Below are 23,049 nucleotides of genomic sequence, written 5' to 3' on the forward strand. Positions count from 1 at the left end.
ACACACACACACACACACACACACACACACACACACACACACACACAACAATTTTTCCATCTTATTGGCCTGGCTTCCTGCCCATTCATGTAACAGCCTAGGAAATAACCTAGGATCAAAGCATCATGGCATTTAGAGCTAGAAGACGTCTTAAAGATCATATGGTACAATCCCCTCATTTTATAAATATGGAAAATGGGGCCCAGAGAGGTTAAATTATTTGCCCAAGGTCACACAATAAGTGGCAGAGGCCACATTCAAACCCAGCTCCTTTGGCTCCCTGAGTCTCTCTCTTCCTTTAAAACACATCTCAAAAAACAAACCATCTCAAGCACCATCTTCTATATAAAGCCTAGTGTCTTCCCTTCCAATTGACCTCATTTTAATAAGTTTGAATATTTTTGTATTTGTTCTGAAAAAAAAGTATGTATCTATATATCTTTGTTGTCTACTCTTATTAGTATGTGAGCTCTTTGCATGCAGGAATTGTTTCATTTTCTGTATCCCCAGTGTCTAGCATAATGCCTGCCATGCCATGGCACTTAATATTTTATTGAATGGTTGGCTAACCAAAATTTGTTAAAATTCACAACCCTGGGCAAGTCGCTTAACCATGTTTACCTCATTTTCCTCATCTGTAAAATAAAGTAGAGGAGATGGCAAGATTGACATTGCCTTGGTTTCATTATATCTCTCTTCTCTTTTGAGAGTCCATTAAGTTCTCATGTTATTCTATGACATGTTTACTTCTTATTTCAGTCCTCGGGAATACTCTCCTACCCTAAAATTTCCATTCTCAGTATGCCCTTTCAAGATCCATTTCTGGAGTATTTGCATATATGTGTCCATGTACACATATGCTTTCTCCTGAACTCTTTCCCTATCCCCTTTTCTCCCCCAACCCCCGACCCCTTGGTGTCTTGGATTTTATGTCTCCTCTTCAATAACTTGGTTAGGGGGATTAGAAATGAAGAACTTACCGTTTACTTGAGGGAATAAGGTGACCTGAACTTGCCTCTTGTGGCATATAAAATGATAGAGATACCCTGGTTGATGGCTAGGACAAGTGGGAGAGAATTGTTTCCTGAATTGCATCTTCCTACCACAAGGACCTTTACAAATATTAGACTTTCAGCTGAGCTACTGGATTTTTCAGAGGTCTTTTGATGTCTTTATTGTAAGGTTTTCAGTTTTGCATATATAGCTTTGCAACCACATACATATTCATGATTCTATTATTCAACCTCCCATGTCCTTGTCAGTTATCCCAACTCAGAGAGTCAGATAACCAGGCTAAGAGGACAAGGATTCAAATGAGAGGAACAGTCTGTTCAACCCAAGGAAAGACATGATGAAAGTCACTCAACATCCTTTGACTCAAGTTCTTGATGGGAACTGTTAAAAAAGACTGATGCTCTATTTAGTGCTTCCCAAATCAGTTACAAATGGGAAGACAGGATTTCCTGAAGCTAACATCCAGATATCTGTTACTGCTGGACTTCTTCCTCTTTGGAATATAGATCAGAAACATGAAGAAATTCTCTGGATATATTTCATTCATCATTACAGGTTCCTCAACAGGCTCCCTCAAACAGTTACCCATCAAAGGGAGTCTGCTTTTGCTGACAACCACCCCCCTATGTGTACAGCTGTTTCCACATTTGTTTGTAACTCCATGTACATGCCACTTTGCCTGTAAGCTCCATATCATTTAAATGACCTAGAATGCCATTCCTACAAACCTCTGCCTCTACCAAAGAATTATTTTGTAGAGCTAGAAAAAATAATAACAAAATTCATTTGTAAGGAAAAAAAAGTCAAGAATATCAAGGGAATCAACGAAAAAAAAAAGTGAAGGAAGGTGGCCTACTACTACTAGATTTCAAACTATATTACAATGTGGTAATCATCAAAACAATCTGGTACTGGAAAAGAAACAGAGTGGTGGATCAGTGGAATAAATTATGTACCACAATACACAGTAGTAAATGACCACAGTAATCTAGTTTTTGATAAACCCAAAGATCTAAGATCTATGGGGAAGAACTCACTATTTGACAAAAATTGCTCAGAAAACAGGAAAGCAATTTGCCAGAAACTAGGCATAAACCATCATCTCACACTGTTTAACAAAATAAGATCAAAATCTATAAATGATTCAGACATAAAGGGTGATATCATAAGTTAATTAGGGGAGCATGGGAAATCATGTGTCAAATTTATGGATAAGGAAAAAGTTTATGACAGAGATAAAGAGAAGATTACAGGAAGCAAGCAAAGTGGATAATTTTGATTACATGAAATTAAAAAGCTTTTGTAAAAATAAAACCAAGGCAGCCAAGATTAGAAGGAAGGCAGGAATCCAGGGGAGAAATTTTACATCAAGTTTCTCTGATAAAGGTTTCATTTCTTAAATATATAGGGAACTGAGCCAAATACATAAAAAAATAAGAGCTATTCCCCAGTTGAAAAATGTTCAAAGAATATGAACAGTTTCCACAAGAAATCAAAACTGTCAATAGTCACATGAAAAATGTTCTTAATTGCTACTAGTTAGAGAAATGCAAAACAACAACTCTGAGACATCACTTCATACATACCAAATTGGCCAACATGACAGAAAAAAGAAATTACAAAAATTGAGGGAGATGTAAAAAAAACTGGGACACTAATTCCACTGTTGGTAGAATTGTGAACTAATTCAACCATTCTGGAGAACAATCTGGAATTATACCCAAAGGGTTTATAAAAGAAAATATATAGAGATAGATAAGACAGAAAAATAGATTGATCTATATCACAAAGAGATCAAAGAAAAGGGAAAAGGACTCATTGGTACAAAAATATTTATAGCAGTCTTCTTGTAGTGGCAAAGGACTGGAAATAGAGGGAATACCCATCAACTGGGGAATGGCTGAACAAGTTGTAGTACATGATTGTGATGGAATACTATTGTGCTTTATGAAATGATGAATAGGATGCTTTCAGAAAAACCTGAGAATACATATATGAACTCATGCCAATTGAAGTGAGCAGAAGCACTTTACACAGTAAATATTGTAAGGATGATCAACTATGAAAGATTTAGCTACTCAGATCAATACAAAGACCCAAGACAATTCCAAAGAGCCCACGATGAAAATGCTATCCACCTCCAGAGAGAGAACTGATAAAATCTGAATGCAGATTGAAGCATACTTTTTTTTAACTTTATTTTTGGGAGGTTTCTATCTGTGTTTTCTTTGCAACATGGCTAATATGGAAATACATTTTGTATGACTTCACATATATAGTCTACATTAAGTCATTTGTTTTCTCAAGAAGGAAGGAGGGAGAGAATATGGAACCCAAAATTTCTAAAAATATCTTTTTACATATAATTGGGAACTATTTAATGAAATAAATAAAAATATATTTTAAAAATAAGTAGTAAGAGGGTTTTTGTTATGTCTTGTATAAAAGTCCCAGAAGGACAACAGACCTCACTATTATTACTACCAGGTCAACAAATCACTGACTTAGTGCCCCTGGAAATCACCAGTCATCATTACTCTTCATTTTTTCCTTTGACCCTTACTAGTTGTGGTTTCTCTATGTTCTTATCTAGAGAATAAGCTAATGGCTCCTTCTCAGAGTATTCAGCTCTTTCCTCAACAGGAAGACCCTCAAATTAGTTTGGTGTGGTGTTTTTTTTTTCCTCCAAGTGTGTATCTGTCCCTTTCCTTCTCTTCTACCCTTTTACCATTCTTCCTCTCTCTAACCTTCTGTTGACTAAAGCCCCACTTCTATTATTTTTTTATACCTCAAGAATTATATTTTTAACCATTCAACATTGTGAAGTTTTAATTTAAATATTTTCACCCATGTGTGGTATAACAACAGCTGTCTTTTTAAAATTAAATTATTTATTTTTAGTTTTCAACAATTACTTCCATAAGTTTTAAATTTTCTCCCCCACCCTCCCGCAAGACAGCTTGCAATCTGATATGGGCTCTACACATACATTCCTATTACACACATTAGTCATATTGCACTGAAGAATTATAACGAATGGGAAAAACCATGAGAAAGAAATAAAATAAAACAAAAGAGAAAATAGTCTGCTTCGCTCTGCATTCTGACCCCATAGTTATTTCTCTGGATGCAACTGGCATTTTATATCACATGTTCTTTGGAATTTTTTCAGGTCTTTGCATTGCTGAGAAGGGCTAAGTCTATCAAAATCAGTCCTCACACAGAACGTTCTCCTGATTCTGCTTCCCTCACTCAGCATCAAATCATGTCTTTCCAGTTTTCTCTGAAGTCCTTCTGTTTATCATTTCTTATAGCACAATAGTACATTACATTCATATACCACAGCTTGTTTAGCCATTCCCCAATTGATGGACATCCCCTTGATTTCTAGTTCTTGGCCACCACAAAAAGAGCTGTTATAAATATTTCTGTATATGTGGGTCCTTTTCCCATTTTTATGATCTCTTTGGGATACTGCCCTAGAAGTGGTATTGCTGGGTCAAAGGGTATGTACATTTTTATAGCCCTTTGGCCATAGTTCCGAATTGCTCTCCAGAATGGTTAAGATCAGCTCATAGCTCCACCAATAATGAATTAGTGTTCCAACATTCCCATATCCTCTCCAACATTCATCATTTTTCTTTTTTGCCATGTTAGTCAATCTGACAGGTATGCTGTGGTACCTGAGAGTTGTTCTGATTTGCATCTCTTTAATCAATAGCAATTTAGATCGTTTTTTCATATGTCTATAGATAGCTTTAATTTCTTCCTCTGAAAACTGCCTGTTCATATCCTTTGACCATTTATCAACTGTGGAATGATTTGTATTCTTGTAATGACTTCTATTATTTTTTGTTTGTTTTTGTTTTTTTGGAGGGGGGAAGGCAGGGCAGTTGGCATTAAGTGACTTGCCCAAGGTCACACAGCTAGTAATTGTGTTAAGTGTCTGAGGACAGATTTGAACTCAGGTCCTCCTAACTCCAGGGCCGATGCTTTATTCACTGTGCCACCTAGCTGCCCCCAACTTCTACTATTTTTAAGGAACATTCCATTGCTCCTAGTACCCTGGGATAAAGAGAAGCATTCTTCAAGTCCTCTCATATTCTCTAGAAACACAGATCAAACTACACTTGGAACACAGATAGTAATCATTTGGCTATGGCAGGAGTGTAAAATATTACAAGCTCAGCACAAACCATTGCACAATCCACCCTAATTTCTATAATGGTTGAGATTTCTTATCTATTTGCGAGTATTTATACCATATATGCTGAGTCAGACATTGAAAATCTTTTCTTAGCAGCTCCAAAGCTACATCCAGCTTCTCCTCTCCTTGCTAACCTTCTATCACCCACCACTCATCAACTCTATCATTCTGCTTAACCCACCAATATATTCCACTCATCTCCTTCTTACCTGTCCGTTGCAACTACCTTTTTTTCCCTTCTCCACTCGCTAGTTCTACCAAATCTCACTCCTTCAGCCTTCTCTCACGGAAGCTACATGTTATCATCTATACCAGATCATTTGCCTTCTAAGTTTCCTCAATTTCTCCAAATTTCTCCTTCTCAAACTCAGTCTTTCACCTTCTTCACATGTCCAAAGCCTTTCAAATCACCTATATGTTTTTTTCTATATATTCAGCTCAACTCTTTCCCCCTTCCCCCAATCCTCCCATAACCTTCTCCCATATAAGTGGGGGTACCCACAAAGTACCCACAAATGAAGTAGTAAAAATACAAATGAGACCTGTCATATAGCTTGCTAGTAAGAAATCCTCCTGATGAGTAAATTTTTATAGGCAGTTGGGTGGCACAGTGAATGGAGTACTGGACCTGGAAGCAAGAAGTCCAGGATTCCATTCTAGCATCAGACACTTAATAGTTGTGTGACCCTTGAGCCAGTTGAGAGTATTATTAGATGTAAGTAACATAATTTTGATCTTATAAAACATCATAAAAACTATTATTTTCCCAGCTACAGGACCCAACACTATTTTAGCATTTATTTTAGTACCATATTTAAAATAAAAAGAGAGGATACTAATGCTAGCCCTGCTTATTACTACCTTGTCACCTTGACAAGTCTCTTTGTCTTCTTGGCCTTCAGTTTTCTCATCTGTAAAATACAGGTGGCTGAACTAGACGGTATCTAAGAATGCCTCTCACCTTAACTCCTATCATCCTACAAGCCAATTCTCATCTCTACACAGAAATGAATATGTAAATATCATCCTCAGAAAATATATATGTAAATCAGGTCTGGAGAAGAAAGGAGGAAGGAGGAAGGGAGAAGAAGCAAACAAACTTATTATGGTCCTGGATGTTATCATAGGAGCAAATATTTATAGCTAAAAATTACCTAGGAGGTCACCTAGTCCAAAATTCTTATTTTATAAGGCCCAGCTTATAAGAAGTATGAGAAAACTTAAATGAACTAATACAGAGTCAAATAAGCAAAACCATGGGAAAAAAATACACAATGAATACAACAATATAAGAGGAAACATTAAAAAATGAAACTAAATATGGTATGATTATAATGACCAAGCTTGGCTCCCAAAAAGAATCCATCAACAAGCATGTATTAGGTGATTGCTATATACCATACACTGTGCTAAGTGATAAGGATACCAAAAAAAAGGAGCAAAAACAGTCCCTGATCTCAAAAAGTCATTATTTTATTGGGGAAGAACACATGTAAATAACTAAGTACATACAAGATACATACAGAACAAATACAAGGCAATCATATATGGAAAAGCACTAGCAACTGGGGGATCAGGAATCCAATAAAAGAGAAAATATCTTCCTCCTTTGTAGATGTGAGGGACTATGGGCATGGAACATTGCATATACTATCAGATTCAACTGATAGGTTAGTTAGTTTTAATGATTTTTTTTCTCTTTCTTTATTCTTTATTATAAGGGATGATTTTCTGATTTGGGTAGAAGGCATGCATTAAGAAATGTAGGTGATATAAAAAATTAAAAATCAATACAAATTTTAAATTAAAAATATAGATGAACACAGAAAGTACTTTTTTTTTAAAAAGAGCTCAAAAGTGGCATATTCATATATTGTCAGGATTTTTTTAAAGTAGAGGAGAAAAAAATTAGAAAAAAAATCTTGAATTACATTAATTTATCATAATTTCAACTCACATTGTAAAGTCTTTGCAGACAGGAACCACTTCAGGTACTCCTTCTGTATGCTAGAAATGATTGCTAATAAAAGACACTAAATATATATATATATACATATATATATATATATATATACCTGTTGACTTGAGTTAACTTGATACCATATATAAATGGTATGTAACAAATAAGTAAAGAGATTTCATATCTGACATAATTCTAAGAATCACATCTTAACCATACAGTACAATACATATGGAATCAACACTTAAAGATGATGCAGTCAGATGTATCAAACAAAATACCAGACTGTTAAGACAGAAGATCTTAGATTTATTGTCAAAAAGTACTTTAAAGGTTAAAGAGTTTAACCCCCTCATTATAGAAGAGGAAAAAAGGCCAAAAAAGTTAAATAAGCTAGTCAAAAATCATATAGTTAGCAATACAATACCCTTCACTGAGACAATAATTTATTATAGGACCCTTGAACAAAAACAACAGATTTTGAGATACCAATTTTCTGACTTATAAATTAAGGAAGTTAAATTAAATATCTTAAGTTCCCTTCCTGCTCTAAAATTCTACAAAATCAATAAATTAATAAATATGCATACTTAATACCTTATACTGAAACAGTACAAGGATCTATGCAATTCCTACTCTAAAAAAAGTGTTCAATCTATTTGGGCAACAAGATATAAACCATATGAAAAATAAGCAACACAATGGAGGTGGCAAAGGAAATACAGGAGTTGTGGGATAAGAGGAAAGTAGGAACTATCAGAAAATAAGGGAAACAGAATGTTAAAGTGGAAAAACAAAGACAAAGAGAAGTTTAGGCATGACAGAAAATAAAGTTGTTTCTAAGAAGTAAAATTAAAGCTCCACACAAGATTTTTTTTAATTGCTAAAAATATATTTTCTAATTGCCACATAAACTCACATATGGCAAGCACTGCATAAAATGATGTACCTTTCCTTCTACCTTCCCCCCTCAGTTTCAAAGCAATTGAAATCAAAATGGCAAAATTGAAAGAAATAAGTCAAACTTTTCTCGTTGGTAACCTTTACCTCATCCCGAAGCACTGCATTGTGAATGTGAGCTAACACAGCACCAAGATATACTTATGGTTATTTAGCTGAGTGAGAAGAATGGCCTAATCTACAGGACAGTTTCATGTGCTGGAATGAACAATACAAGAGAGGAGAATGAAGTGGATGCTTTTTGCGGACCATCTGCTCACCCAGTAAATCCCGCCAATGATGACACCAAGCCTCAAGGTTACAAACTCAAAACAAAGGAAATGTTATACATAAATAAAAAGTTGTCAATTTTAATTAAGATAATGACAGTAACAGCTATGATAGAAAACCCAATTTACTCAGTGTTTATTGGAGGTTTGGAAGTTCATTCCTCCAATGAAACATGGGTTAACCATTTCCAAAATTAAAATGGAAAATATGAATGGCAGTCTTAGTTTACACAGAGTTAAACTGGTGAAGAAATGGGCCTAATTCTTTCTGAATCTATCCAATCACTTTTTTTGTTTTCTCACAAAACAATTATGATATTCATGTAATATGCCCCTTGCAAAAGGAAATTTTTGATAAGACCATATTCAAGAAGTAGGGAAATCATTAAGCATTACAATATTTACCTAATTACTTACCCTGCTACTGAAAAGGTGCCAAAGAAACATTAATACATAGAATGGGGGATTTAATTACTTGGTCCAATGTTTAAGTAACATGACTCATACTTGAGAATGTGCACAACTGCCTAATGACCACTTCCTTCCCTAGTTGAGTATGTCCTTAAACTATTACCATTGGTCACCCACAGGAAGATTTTTTTTTGCATAAAACTAGAAGCCAACTGAGTATAAATAAGATATAAAAAAGCAAAGACAATAACATCCTGAGTTACAGAGAAAAGCCACATTTTCCAAGATATTCAAATCTACACGTAAGTGTTCTAAAAGTTAAAACTCTAGGGTCTAGAATGCCTCCCATCAATATCTCTATAACCCTGCCAGATAATCACCTATTCCTAAATAAAATTAGAATTTGGAATAATTTAATCTTTTACAAAGTTATTTCACATTTTACTTCTCTTCAACCAGAATAAATAATATTTCAGATTCTCTTAGCTGAGATCCTGAATTTTAAAAACTGAATATAGGGGCGGCCAGGTAGCACAGCGAATAAGAGCACCGGTTCCAGTGTTGGGACGACCTGGAGATCGAATCCCGGGCTCAGACACTCAGTACCACACCCAGAAATAACTGGCCGTGTAACCTTGAGCAAGTTACTTAACCCCTATTGCTTAAAAAAAAAAAACTGAACATAATTTATAAAATAGAAATTACTATCTGTGATACCTCTAAAATCAGTCAAAAATATTAAAGTGGAACTTCTAATACTTTTAGGAAATTCAAGGTCCTTCTGGACAAAAAAGGAAAAAAGAAAGAAAAGAATGGAAAACACTATGAAAATTAAAAAGCAAAAATAATGTGATACAGTGTTAGAATCGGGGTGAGGGGTACCAAGAGGAGCTCTCTCTCTCTTTCACTCACAGACACACACACACACACACACACACACACACACACAATGTTGAAAAGCATACTGATCAGGTCAAGGAAGTGAAGGTAGATGGATGAAAATGGGGTCAACAGAAACCTATTATACTATTGCTATTCTACTCTTCTCTCATGCCCAGCTGTTTCCTAATAGTAAGCAAATTCTATGAGTGGAGTCAGATCAGATTTTTTATTATACCTGAAACTCTAAGTAGAAATAAATTTAAGGGGTACCAAAATGCTCCTGGAAACAAATTCACATCTCTGGCCTCTCCCCAAAAACATTTTCTGTACCCAAGAGTTCAAAACTGAGAAGAAAGTAAAGAAACAAAATTATGATTTATTGCTGTGTGGCAATACAAATTATTTTCAATAAAATTTAAATGATATAATCTTCAAATGCCAAATTTTTGGTTTGCTGGATTTTTTTTGTTCTCAATAAGTGAAAATTTTTTTGTTCAATATGACCAGAATATAAAAGCTAAGAGGCATATTCATCTTAACCAATGGCTTTACAAAAAGGTAGAAAAGTTTTCACATCCAACTGAAATTATTATTTAAATATAGTTAAAACAAATTGTTTCACATGTGTTTCAAGCATGGATCCTAGCAAAAGGCAGAAAACTGAATTGAAATATGACAAATAAGTGTCTTGAGTTTTTTTCCAAAATAAAACATTTCTATTTTACAAATATTCCACTAAAATAAAAAAAGAAAAGAGGCAATAGCAAGATTTCCAAGGCTACTGACCTAACATGAACTGATATCTAATTGGAATAGAGACAATCTAACCTTTTTTTTCTTTCTGAAGGACATTCTAAAATTTTATTCAACTGTCAGTAAATTTGGTAATGAAATTAAACTTCCACTAATTATTTTCAAGTCATTTAAGGATTGAATGAAAAGATCATTACTAGCCATTATATCAAGCTATATTTGATCATTCTGAGCATCTGTCAGGATAAACCAGATACTGAAATATCGAGGCTGTTGCACAGACTTGTCATATCCTCTTTACACATCAAATGGCCATGGTTGGTGTCAACATTTTGATTGGACCATGGGGTAAAGTCTAGTATTGTCATTATCTGACAAACAATAACCAACATGAAACACTGTCAAGTAATGCAAAAATACCAAAAACAGATCATAAATAGCGAGTGCTCTATGGAAAATGTTTATATCCAAAAGCAAATCTGTACCATTGGCAACAAGAAATTTTGGACCACCTCTTTAAAGCATGTAATAATTGACAATAAACGTATACATCTATGTAAAATCTTCCTAAAACTTAAAATATGCATGTTTTATTAACAAAACTATTTCAAATATGATTAAATGCTTAAAAGTATACAGGATCTGAGTTTTGGAAATGCCTTTATAACAATCAGTTCTGTGCAAAATGTACTTTCATTTTCTAATTGATAGTCATAACTGATATTGTTTCCCTCCTGTGGATATTAATTCTGAAGCAACATGGTGAACCAAAAGAGCTCAGGCTTTGGAATAAAAGGACCTGTATTCGAATCCCACCTCTGCTAATTTCTGTGTGATCCTGTGCAAGTCCTCAGTTTCAACAGCCCATAAAATGAGGAAACTGGACTAGATGACCTTTAAAATCCTTCCCAATTCTAAAGCTATGATCCCATACTTCACCTAAGAAATACTTTATAAAAGATCCATTCATAAGTTACTATCTATTTAAATATTTAATATATTTTAGTAATGTAGAGTACTATAATATATATAGCAGCATAATAATATATAATAAAACATATATTTATATTTAATATATTTCATAAAACAATATTTATTTATATATTTAATAAAACATTCACATTTTTCCAAACATATCAAAAATATTTGAAGAATTTAAATTTTTATGGTAATGATTGCTTCTTGCTATCAATGCTTGGATTGGTAGGCTCTCATAAAATAGTGCTCCAGGGGCAGCTAGGTGGCGCAGTGAACAGAGAACCTCAGGGGGACCTGAGTTCAAATCCAGCCTCAGACACTTAACACAAAACTAGCCATGTGACCTTGGGCAAGTCACTTAGCCCCAATTGCCCTGCCCTCCCCCCTCCCAAAAAAAAAAAGCAAAAAAAAAAAACAACCCTATCTTAAGAAATGCTAAATACAGGCTTCAATGGTATGAACTCAACACTGAATTTCAATGTGAATCAGTATCAATATTTCTGAGAAAATACTATACTTAGAAAAGGTAGTTTACATACTTCAAGCCCTACTATATGTTATTTTTATGCTGAATATGAAGGAACAGATAAGAAGGTTAATCATTTTGTAGAGCCGGTTATGCAAACAACAACTTCAATTCACAAAAAAACAACCAGAGTTTAATAAACTGCCTATTACTATTTCTGGAATTATATGCTTCAAGTATAAACCATACTCTTCACGTTTAACATTAGATAAAAATGTAATAAGTAAGCACTGGGGTGGCTAGGTGGCACAGTGAATAGAGCACCAGACCTGGAGTCTAGAGGACCTGAGTTCAAATTCGGCCTTAGACACTTAACACTTACTAGCCATGTGACCTTGGTCAAGTCACTTAACCCCAAATTGCCCTGCCTTTCCCCATCCAAAAAGCAAAAAAAAAGTAAGCACTAATATCTATGCCATTTCTTTACATCTGACCAAAGGTTTTTACACTAACAGCAAAGTAAGATTTTAAGAAGCAATTTCCCAACACTGAATCACCTAAAAAGTTCACAATCATTCTAAGACTATTTCATTACAAAATAATGGAATACCAAATCAAACTAGTGTTTCTTTATCAAATAAACTTCTTAGCATAAATGGTTTGAAGCAGAGTTGCCTAATGCCTCCAATTTTAACCAATCCTTGATATACCACAATGCTGGAATCCGCAAGATGTCTAGGAAATATCTAAGGACAAAATTTTATTTCTTTGAAAAGCATTCTTATTTGCCTTGCCTTCTCTTAAAAAAAAAAGCAATTCCTATATTATTCACCATGCTTTTTTAAAATGAAAAGTAAATTTTGTCCTCTAACAGAGAAGCATATTTGAATGAAGAAATTGTTAAACTATGTGTAGTATGAATATAAAGTAATAAGTGATTTGCTTCTTTCAATATATAACAAAACATACAGCCAAATTTCTAAAGTAGTATTTTTCTTCAATGTAGTCATGGGGAAAAGGGGCAGTGCAATAGAAGGGAAGTGGTGCTAAACCCTTATATTAACAGTACTATCACTGCTCAAAATATTTTTGGAACTCCTCTTTTGGAAATGCTTTCAAGTGCCAATTTATGAGTCACACAAGAAAAATCAGTCCCAGGTTCTGTCTTCCTGTCTCTGTCTAAAAGTGTCTAGGCATAAAACTACACTACATGGAAAAACAAACCAATTTAAGATCTGGCATTTAAATCAGTGAATCAGCTGATTTAAGTAAAAGTACCTACACTATCACTTAGGCTGATTCAAAAAATTAGAAAACCATAGTGTCCATCTTTGCTGCCCACAACCTACTCCCCCATCCATCCTTTACAATTCCTCCATAGCTATATTCTTCATAGATAAAGTTGTGTGTATGTTCTGAAGGAATCTGGAAAAAAAAAACCTTTTCTGTAAGAAAACAAGAAAGCTAGACATGTTAAATAGTATTCTTCCTTTAAGTATATAAACTATGCTGCAAGATTCACTTTGTCAATTTCTATTTTTGCCTAAAGAAAATATTCCTGCAATAGAGACCACCTTGCACTGAGACCAATAATAGCACAGTATTTTAGGTGATGTGATACTTTTGTTTGGATTAACATCTCTGTGGCAGCACAGTAACTCAAGAATTGCATTCCCTCTCTAGGACTCACTCAATTTTAATCTAGTCAATGATATGCATTTGTCTACCACAGTACTTCCTACCTAAACTAATCAAGTCTCAGAACATTTGTGGGACTGGGAATAAAGGAATGGAACCCATAAATACAAATCTAGGTCATCCTGGTAGTATGAAATATTCTCAAGATGAAGGGTCAAAAAAATTTGTGCATGAAACATAGGAAAAATAAGTCTATTTCCATATTCCCAAAACTGAAGACGCATTTTTTGATACAGACATAATTTCTCAGTTATTATTTTTTAGGAGAAATATGAGAAAATATTGCCAGGACAGAAATTTTCTAATGGAATCCCTATTCACACCACATGAAACACCAAATATCTACAGAACAGAGTTTGAGAAATGCTGGTTTAGTAACTGTACTTGAGGGAAGAAACCCCTCAGAATTTAATGGATCTATAATTTACATTATAGTTTAACTGTTTTATAACTTTATCTTTGTCTTTTATTCTAAAGTCACATTCAACAATGAAATAAAAAGGCCAGTTCACTTTAGGAGAGCTGGTCCTCAAGCACGCATTTTTACTCTCAAAGCAAAGTTGGCTTTTCTTGACATATAGTAGACAATGCCAGTGAGAGTGTTGGAGTATCTCAAAATAGTTCTAGGAGTAGAAATAGTCAAAGTGGAGCAAGGGTATGGATAATAGGAACAACTACTGAATGAAAGACAGACTGCAGTCTCATCAAAGGAAACTGCAGGACTGCTCCAGAAACACAAAAGAGCTAGGAATAAAGGATTACTGGTGCCAGCAACTCTCAACCTTTTCCATTGCGAGAGAACTAAACTGATTTACCAAGTGTTTTATGTGGGATCTCTTCAAGTGGAATCATTTCAACTAGCAAAAGCTGCCTTATAATATATTTTAACTGTAAAGACTAAATGAAATTATGAAAACAATTGTGCATTTTTTAGATTTTAAAAAATGTGCTACTTCTCTAATGGTCACTTCTTGGACTCTCCTTCCTTCTCACCACTCTCACTCACTCCTATCTTACTTCTCTATGTTGGGTTCTCCAGTTCATCTCTTTACTAAGAAAAAAGGATTCTGCACCAGCTACGACAATCCTCTGTGAGAGCCGGTTCTGTTTTTTTTGTTTCAAAGTAACAAACTCCTTCGCATTTATTACTTATAGTGCTCCTGTGGTTTCAGAGCATCAAGAAATATTACTGACTTAATCCATACGTAGTCAGAGATGAATATCCCCTGTGAACATGAGGGCCAAACATCTCACTTACTGTTCCAGGCATATGACTTTTCTCATTCTTGCCATTCTGTGGGCTGCTATTTTTCAGCTTCTTTTTCTTTTTTGCTGTTTCTTTGTGTTCCTTCTGTTTGTTTTGAACTTCAATAAGGACAGAAATAAAGCTGTTTTTCACTTCCTTTTCAAACTCTAGCTCATCTCGAAGAGCCAACTGCTGAACCAACTCTTCAGAGTAATCTTTGATGGCAGTCTCAATTTCTTCTAATAGTTCATTTAATTCACTCACTGAGAGCCTTTTTACCCCTGAAACCAACCACAAAGTTCAGCACATTAAGATAAAATGATTTCCAAAGAAAACCATGCTGTGCTTAATGCCAAAAAGCAAAAGTGATTACCAACAATTAAAATAACTGTTCATTTTTCTGGGGGAAAGGGGAATTTATTTAAATTTCTGGTTGGCAATCTTCAGCAAAGGCCAGGTGGCTTGTCAGACGAGTAAGCAGATACATATAAAAAAATTAGTTACATGTCTAAGCCAATTTTTCCCATGCCTGGTGGCTCAGCTAAGAAGTACAAAAAGAGGAGAGAGTTGAGGAAAATACCTGTTGACAAGAAACCACAAGCAATTTAGCAGAAGCCAGTTTGAGGGGAATAAACACTAATTAACTACATGTACACAGAAAGTCTCAATTCTCCATGAGTGTTTTTTTAAGGATTGGAAGAGAAAAGAAATCACTCAGACCCTGGTATGAAAAAGACCCAATTACGTGCTTTTTCTCTACACTTCCAACAGCCACCACATCTTCCCAATACACCGTGGACAGAGAAAAAATGACAATAAAAATGATTTACCAAACCTAAGTCAAACCAGAGTTTGATTCAATCATTCTATTGCATCACAGTTCATCTGTATGTTGGGAGTCATTTCCAGAAACAATGATCCCACTACTCAGAATGATATTAAGATAATCCAAAGAAAATTATCCATGAAACTTTTTAGTCCTGTATTCCTCAAAATATACCTCTGTCCAGAAACCAAACAGCCAAGAAAAGAGCTAAGGTTCTCAACAATGTCTACTCCATTTGGAAGATCAGACATACAGAAATAATTAGTTGAGCTGCTAAGTAACCAGCACCTAAATAATTTCAAGCTAGTCATACATGTTTAAAAGCTATTCGGAGTAATAAATTATTAAATTGTATTATGTCATTATTCTATGTATTCTAGTTCTAACCATGGTTCTAAAATATCCCAGGTGTAATGACAGGAAAGACACTTTTAAAGATAGAAGATATCATAGATCAAATTTATACAAACTATCTAAAAGGGGAAAATTGTTCAAAGATACAAATCTAAGTAAGGTTTCTTACTCTCCTCATAACTGCTTGTACTAGATCTCTTAAGGGTTTGGATTTCCTGGGAAAGCATGGAGAGACGGTCTGACTGTGTTGGGGTTTCATCATCTTCTGGATCAGGTGATTCTTGCATCATTTCTTCTATTTCTTCAATAACCTTCAAAAAAGATGTTTTATTATTTTATTAACATTTATTGTTATTTTCATGTGTTATTAAAGATGTTTAATTAAAAGATGCATTATTAACCCAAAGTAGGGAAAAATCCCTATAGCACTTAAAGAGAAATTAAAGTGTAATTATAGTAAAGTCTCTTTATCCAACATAGTGACTGATATGGAATGTTATGGTTAATCCCATATTCTGACTGTGAATACAAAACATATAGGAAACTCAAAAACATAAGCCTAAGAGCCACTGTCCAAAGGAAAACTGGTCAAGAGACGTGGAGCAAAAACTGCTCTCAAAAGAACTGTCAACTCGTAATAACTGTTTGACCTTGGCAAGTCACTGAGCTCCAACGAGTCGCAGTGCTCCAAGGAACTTCTCTAAGACTACAAGTTGCTGGCAGAACAAATATACTGGTAGCAGTAATTTCCTCACTAAGAGTTCCCTGTACCAATGAAATTATAGGTCTAATTACTCTCACCCAAATCGTTAAGAAATGAAACTCAAATCAAAATAACTCTGAAGTTTCATTTCAAACTAGCAAAATTATTAAGAATGCATTTGCTTGCACTTCTATATCACTTTAAGGTTTACAAAGTACTTTATAAGTGTTATCTGATTTTAACCTCATAGTTTCTGTTATTAGCCCATTTTACAGATGAAGAAACTGAGGGTGAGAGAGGTAGTAACTCAGCCAGAGCCAAACAGCTAATGTGTCTGAAGTAAGATCTGAAATCAGGTTTTCTTTACTCCAAATCCAGCCCTCTATCCACTCTGCTACCTAGCTGACTCTCTTTTAATAAAGATGACAAAAGACAAAAATTGTCAAGGTTCGAGGGGCAGTGAAAATCTACATACACTAAGGCATTAAGATGTGGACTGGCCCAACCATTCTGAAAAGAATTTTGGAATTATCCTTTAAAAAAGTGACAAAAATATCCATACCCCGAGATCCATACCCAGAGGAAGTCAGACAGAATGATCCCATATGTACTAAATTATTCATAGCCGCACTTTTTGTGGTAACAAAAAACTAGAAACAAAACAGATGCCCATGGAATGGAGAATGGCTAAACAAACTGTGGTTCTTGAATGTAATGCAATATTACTGCATCAGAGAAATGAAGATAAAAGTGATAGAATCCTAACAAAGCTGCCCCCAGCCCCAATATTCTAACTTCCTCATACAAGCCCACTGCCCCTACCCCCACACACACCTCAATACCCTAACTTCTTCATATATGCCTCACTGCTCACTAGAACAACAGGAGTGTCCATGAACTCATATTTCTCACAGAAATAGCAGGCATGTCCATGTGATGGGATTCCCTAGCCACTGCCCCAAGACCCATTCTTCATATTTCCCACAGAAACAGCAGGTGTGTCCATTCACTCAACCACAACCACATCCTTCTAGTCTCAGACAGGACCACAATTCTCAGCCAGTCAGAAAGCAGTACCACCACGATGCCCAAGCAAGATGTGGACCTCAAAACAACAGAAGGGACTTTTCCTTAAGTAGGCATCTGTACAGTAATAGCAAAAACTGTCCTTTAGGTGAACTTATGACATAGAGAGACTTATTATAATATCATTATCACACATATATACCCCCCCAAATAGACTTTTCTATATGTACTGTGGGTAATCACATGCACAGTTCTACTGCAACTGGGACCCCTCCCCTATTACCTAATCCCTTAACAAACCCCTCCTACTTTTTGAACCTTCATAATTTCTGATGTGTAATTATATCTTTACCCTACAAAAATTCATTTTGCTTTCTCTGAAGTTGCTGGTTCCTCTTGGAACTTAGCCTGCTTCATGAGAAGCATCAGTCTCAATAAATGCCTATAACTGGATTAGAGGTGGTCTGAATTCTTTGAGACCCATAACACATCATGAAACCCACAACATGAGGAATTCAGAGAAGTATGTGAACTCTTAAAGGAAGTGATGATGAAACAAAGTGAGCAGAAGCAGGAAAACAATATCTACAATAACTACTACAATGTAAATAGAAAACAAACCAAAAAAGGAAAGAATGCTGTGTAATTCTAATGACTTAAGTCTGGACCCAGGGAGGAAATCAGAAAATGCAACTCTATCCCTTTGCATAAATGGGCATCTATGGGTGTGGAATGCTGATTAAGATTTGGTTTATATATTGGTTAGTTTTCCTCAACTGCTTTTTTTTTCTCTTTTATTCTTTATTAAATGTACTGTTCTTTGAATAAAAAAGAGGGACACATATATAGAAATAAAAGGGACACAAAAATCAAAAATTGTTTTTATTAAAAAGAGAATAACTATATATACTATTAATGGATTACCAGTTTTCAAAGAATTAGAATACAACAAGATGCACTTAACACCAAAATTAAAGTAAATGTAACAATCTTTCATGACAACTCAACAGGTTGCAGGTAATAATTATGAATATTGGCATACATGTGCCAAGCTGACAGTTAATAAAGAAAAAAATTCTAAGGCATACGAAATTTATGACAAACTACAATTTAATATTCATCAATAAATGCTTAGGACAACTACACAATTTTTAGAGCTAAAAGTGAACTTAGAGACCATCTAGTCTAGTTTAATCCATCATTTTACCAAAGGAAATATCTATGACTAGTCATTCAAATAAAAACAATAAAAGTACCCCCAACAATATAAAAGCCAAAAAAAATAACCCTTTCAAATAAAACATGACAGAAGTTCCTGTGGAGCAAATTATTCCCTTAGCAGCAAATATATATATATATATATATATATATATATATATATATATCATTATATATAAAATGTGAAAAGCACAGGGGCACAATAAATTTCTTCAAGCAGACATACTAAAACAAGATTGTGAATAATTTTCTGCAAGAATTACAAGAAGATTTATACGTCATAACAGAGCACAAACTCAAAAATCAATTATTTGCTATATCATATTTTAAGGTAAGCACGATGCTCTCAACATGATCACTTGTGCTCAGATTCTTAATATAATATTTTCATCCTGCAGTCCACCACTGAGGCAAGATACATGAACTTAGAAAAATGTCAGAGGAAAGCCACAAAAGTTATACAGCTATTAGAAAATAATATTTTGGGGAGAGGATTCTGGGAAGACTGGCAGAGTAGGTCAGAAAATTTCAAGCTCTCAAGATTTTCCTCCAGGAAGGAGATAAAATGGCACCTCAGGGCAAACATAGGGAGGTAAAAATAAATAAGAGAAGGGGCAGAACAGGGGTCTTCTAGGGACAATCGAGAAGATTCAAAGAATTGGTCCCTGTGAATAGTAAACACCTCCAAGCTAAAGACCACTTAAACAACAAGTGGAAAGCTCTAGGGTTAGCTGGGTTGGGAGGCTGCCTAACCCCTAGCCATAGGAACTTTTACCCCTGGGACAGTGAGGGGAGTTGGGCATCTGAGCCATGAAAGATCCAGGGAACCTCTACTTAAAAGGAACACCAGACCCAGCTGTACTGCAGAGAAGCTAGGAGGGCAAGAAGCAATCAGCACATACCTGGTGAGTGCAGAAGCAGTGGGGTGGGGACAGTGCTGGCTGTGGGCACTAAGAGAAGGCTGAAAGTATTGTTTTGGGTTCAAGATCAGAGAGGAGAACTGAAGGAGGATCTGTGGCCAGAAATACCATCCATCACCCATGTCCCAGAACTAGAGATGTTTACAGAAATTAAGCTATTTTTTTTTAAAAGCACAGGCAAAGGAGAAAGAATCCAATCAGAGAGAGTTACTATGGGAATAGAAAAGACCAGAGTTTGTCTTCCGAGGAAGATAGTAAAGCAAAGAAACCCTCTGTACCCCCAAAGACTAATGTCAAATGGTCACCTACCCAAAAACAATTCACTGAAGAACTTAAAAAAAACTTTAAAAATCAAATGAGAGAAACTCAGGAAAATCTTTTTAAAAAATTGAAAGAAAACCAAGAAGATTATGAAAAGAAAGTCAACCAATTAGAAAATGAGATCCAGAATCTTAAGGAAGAAAATGACTCCTTGAAAATCAGAACTGGGAAAGGGAAAACTAGCAAAGTCACAAGAGATCAAGATATAATAAAAAAAATATGTAAAGAATAAAAAAAATAGAAGAGAGTCATGGGGCAGAGCCAAGATGGCGGAGTAGAAGCATGACCTTCCTGCAGCTCCGGCTTCCACCCTCCCCAATCCATGTAAAAAGGGGACTCTAAACACACTTTGGAGCTGCAGAACCCACAAAATGACACAGAGAAGCTAACCTCCCGCTGAGGACAGCCCGGCAGGCCAGCAGGAATTGGCCAGCACAGCGCTCTGGGAGCCGAGCCCAGCACCACGCGGAGGCTTTAGCCCCAGGACGGCCCGACCAGCTGCCAGCCAGCCAGAGAGACTCCAGATCAGCAGCAGTTGTGGCCTTTTTCAGATTTATCAATACATAGATGTAAAGGACAAGGTGAGAGGCCAGTGCAATCTGGACTTTGGGACCCAGTAAGTGGGAGTGCGTGGCTTTTGCCCCCGGGGCGAGAAACCACTGAGACGCCAGCACAGCCTGCCAGCGCCACATGGCGGCTTCAACTCCTGGCCTGCAGAGTGTAGGGGGACCAAGCACCAGTCTGAGGGGTAATCGCTCTTGCTTTGACCTGCTTGGATCTGGATTGCAGTCTAGGGTGGAGGTCCTGGGGTGTGTGTCCAGCTTGCCAGAGCATGTGGAGACCTCAGAGAGGGTACCCATCTAATACCTCTGGCAGCTGAGAAAACCCCAGCGTTTGGGACTAAAACTCCCCTGTCTGGTGGCAGAGTCCTACTGTGGCAAAAAGCCCAAAAGTCAAGTAATTGAGTGGCAAAATGAGCAGGCAAAGGAAACAAAGCAGACAGAAGATTCCAACATTACACTCCTGTTTTGGGGATAAGAAGGAGCAAGGCATGGAACAGGAGGAAAACAGTGACGTCAGTACTCCTGTACCAAAAGCTTCAAAGGAAAATACAAGCTGGTTACAGGCCATAGAGGACCTTAAGAAGCAGATAAGAGAAGTGGAGGAAAAATTGGGAAGAGAAATGAGAACAATGCAAGAAAATTATGAAATGAGAGTCAACAGCCTGACTGAAGAAAATAATACCTTAAAAAACAGACTGACTCAAATGGCAAAGGAGGCTCAAAAAGGCAATGAGGAGAATAATGCCTTAAAAAGTCGAATTTGCCAGATGGAAAAAGAATCTCAAAAGCTCACTGAGGAGAATCATTGCTTCAGAATTAGATTGGAGCAAATGGAAGCTAATGACTTTATGAGAAATCAAGATGCTGTTAAACAGATCCAAACAAATGAAAGAATAGAAGGCAATGTGAAATATCTCATGGGAAAAACCACTGACCTGGAAAATAGATCCAGGAGAGATAATTTAAAAATTATTGGACTACCTGAAAGCCATGACCAAAGCAAGAACCTAGAAAGCATCCTCCAGGAAGTTCTCTAAGAAAACTGCCCTGATGTTTTAGAACGAGAGGGCAAAAATAGAGGTTGAAAGAATCCACCGATCACCTCCTGAAAAAGATCCCAAAAAGAAAACTCCTAGGAATATTATAGCCAGGTTCCGGAATTCCCAGATTAAGGAGAGAATATTACAAGCAGCCAGGAAGAAACAATTTGAATATTGTGGAAATACAATCAGGATAACCCAGGATCTGGCAGCTTCTACACTGAGGGACCGAAGGGCTTCGAATGTGATATTCCGGAGGTCAAGGGAGCTGGGATTAAAACCAAGAGTCACCTACCCAGCAAAACTGAGTATCAAGTTTCAGGGGAAAATATGGTCATTCAGTGGAATACAGGACTTTCAAGCATTCTTGCTGAAAAAACCAGAGTTTAATAGAAAATTTGACATTCTGATACAAGAAGCAAGAGAAGCATGAGAAGGTAAACAGGGAAAAGAAATCAAAAGGAACTTATCAAAGTTGAACTATTAACATTCCTACATGGAAAAACAATAATTGTAACTTATGAAACTTTTCTCAGTAGTTGAAAGGATTAGAAATATATATGTCTTTATATGAGGGTATGCGGGCATATGAATACATATGTGAATGTGTGTATATACGTTTATAGGTATACATAGATAGAGGGCACGGGATCAATTTAACAGGAAGGGATGATACTTAAAAGGTGAAATTAAGAGGTGAGAGAGGAATATAATGAGAGGAGATAGGGAGAGACAGATTGGGGCAAACTATCTCATACAGAAGAGGCAAGGGAAAATGGTTACAATGGAGGGAAGAATAGGAAGGCAAAAGGGAATGGGTCAACCTTATTCCTATTGAATCTGGCTTGAGGAGGGAGGGAAATACACACTAAACAGGGGATCTCACCCTCCAGGAGAATAGGGGAGGAAGGGGATGAGAGGGGGGATGATGGAAGGGAGGGCAGGCTGTGGGGGAGGGAAGTTGGAGGGACAGGATCAAAGTAGAGAATAGAACAAGTGGGAGGTGGGATAGGAGGGAGGGAAATATAGTCAGTCTTTTACAATATATCTACTATGTTATTGTTTTGCATTAGTCACACATGTACAACCTATACTGAACTGCTTGTCTCCCCAGTGGGGGTGGGTGGCAGGGGGGAAAGGGAATGAATCTGGAATTGAAAGTTTTAAAATCAAATATTCAAATATATATATATGTGTGTGTGTGTGTGTGTGTGTGTGTGTGTATACTATTATT

At 36.0% G+C, this 23,049-nt stretch overlaps 1 protein-coding gene across 2 annotated transcripts in view; it reads right to left on the reverse strand.

The window, feature by feature from the left end:
* The window catches only part of FEZ2 (fasciculation and elongation protein zeta 2), a 62,948-nt gene that overhangs the window by 12,250 nt on the left and 27,649 nt on the right, over nucleotides 1–23,049 (reverse strand). For both annotated transcript variants that reach the window (XM_069072194.1, XM_069072195.1), the window contains exons 4-5: nucleotides 16,194–16,335; nucleotides 14,857–15,125 (exon numbers count right to left, since the gene is read on the reverse strand). In XM_069072194.1, the coding sequence (XP_068928295.1) occupies nucleotides 14,857–15,125; nucleotides 16,194–16,335 (411 nt within the window). The remainder of the gene's footprint in view (nucleotides 1–14,856; nucleotides 15,126–16,193; nucleotides 16,336–23,049) is intronic.

The sequence above is a fragment of the Petaurus breviceps genome, unplaced genomic scaffold (assembly GCF_028583685.1).
Source record: "Petaurus breviceps papuanus isolate PSGF00001 unplaced genomic scaffold, PetGlider_PUasm1.0 90845, whole genome shotgun sequence".
Classification (NCBI taxonomy): Eukaryota; Metazoa; Chordata; class Mammalia; order Diprotodontia; family Petauridae; genus Petaurus; species Petaurus breviceps.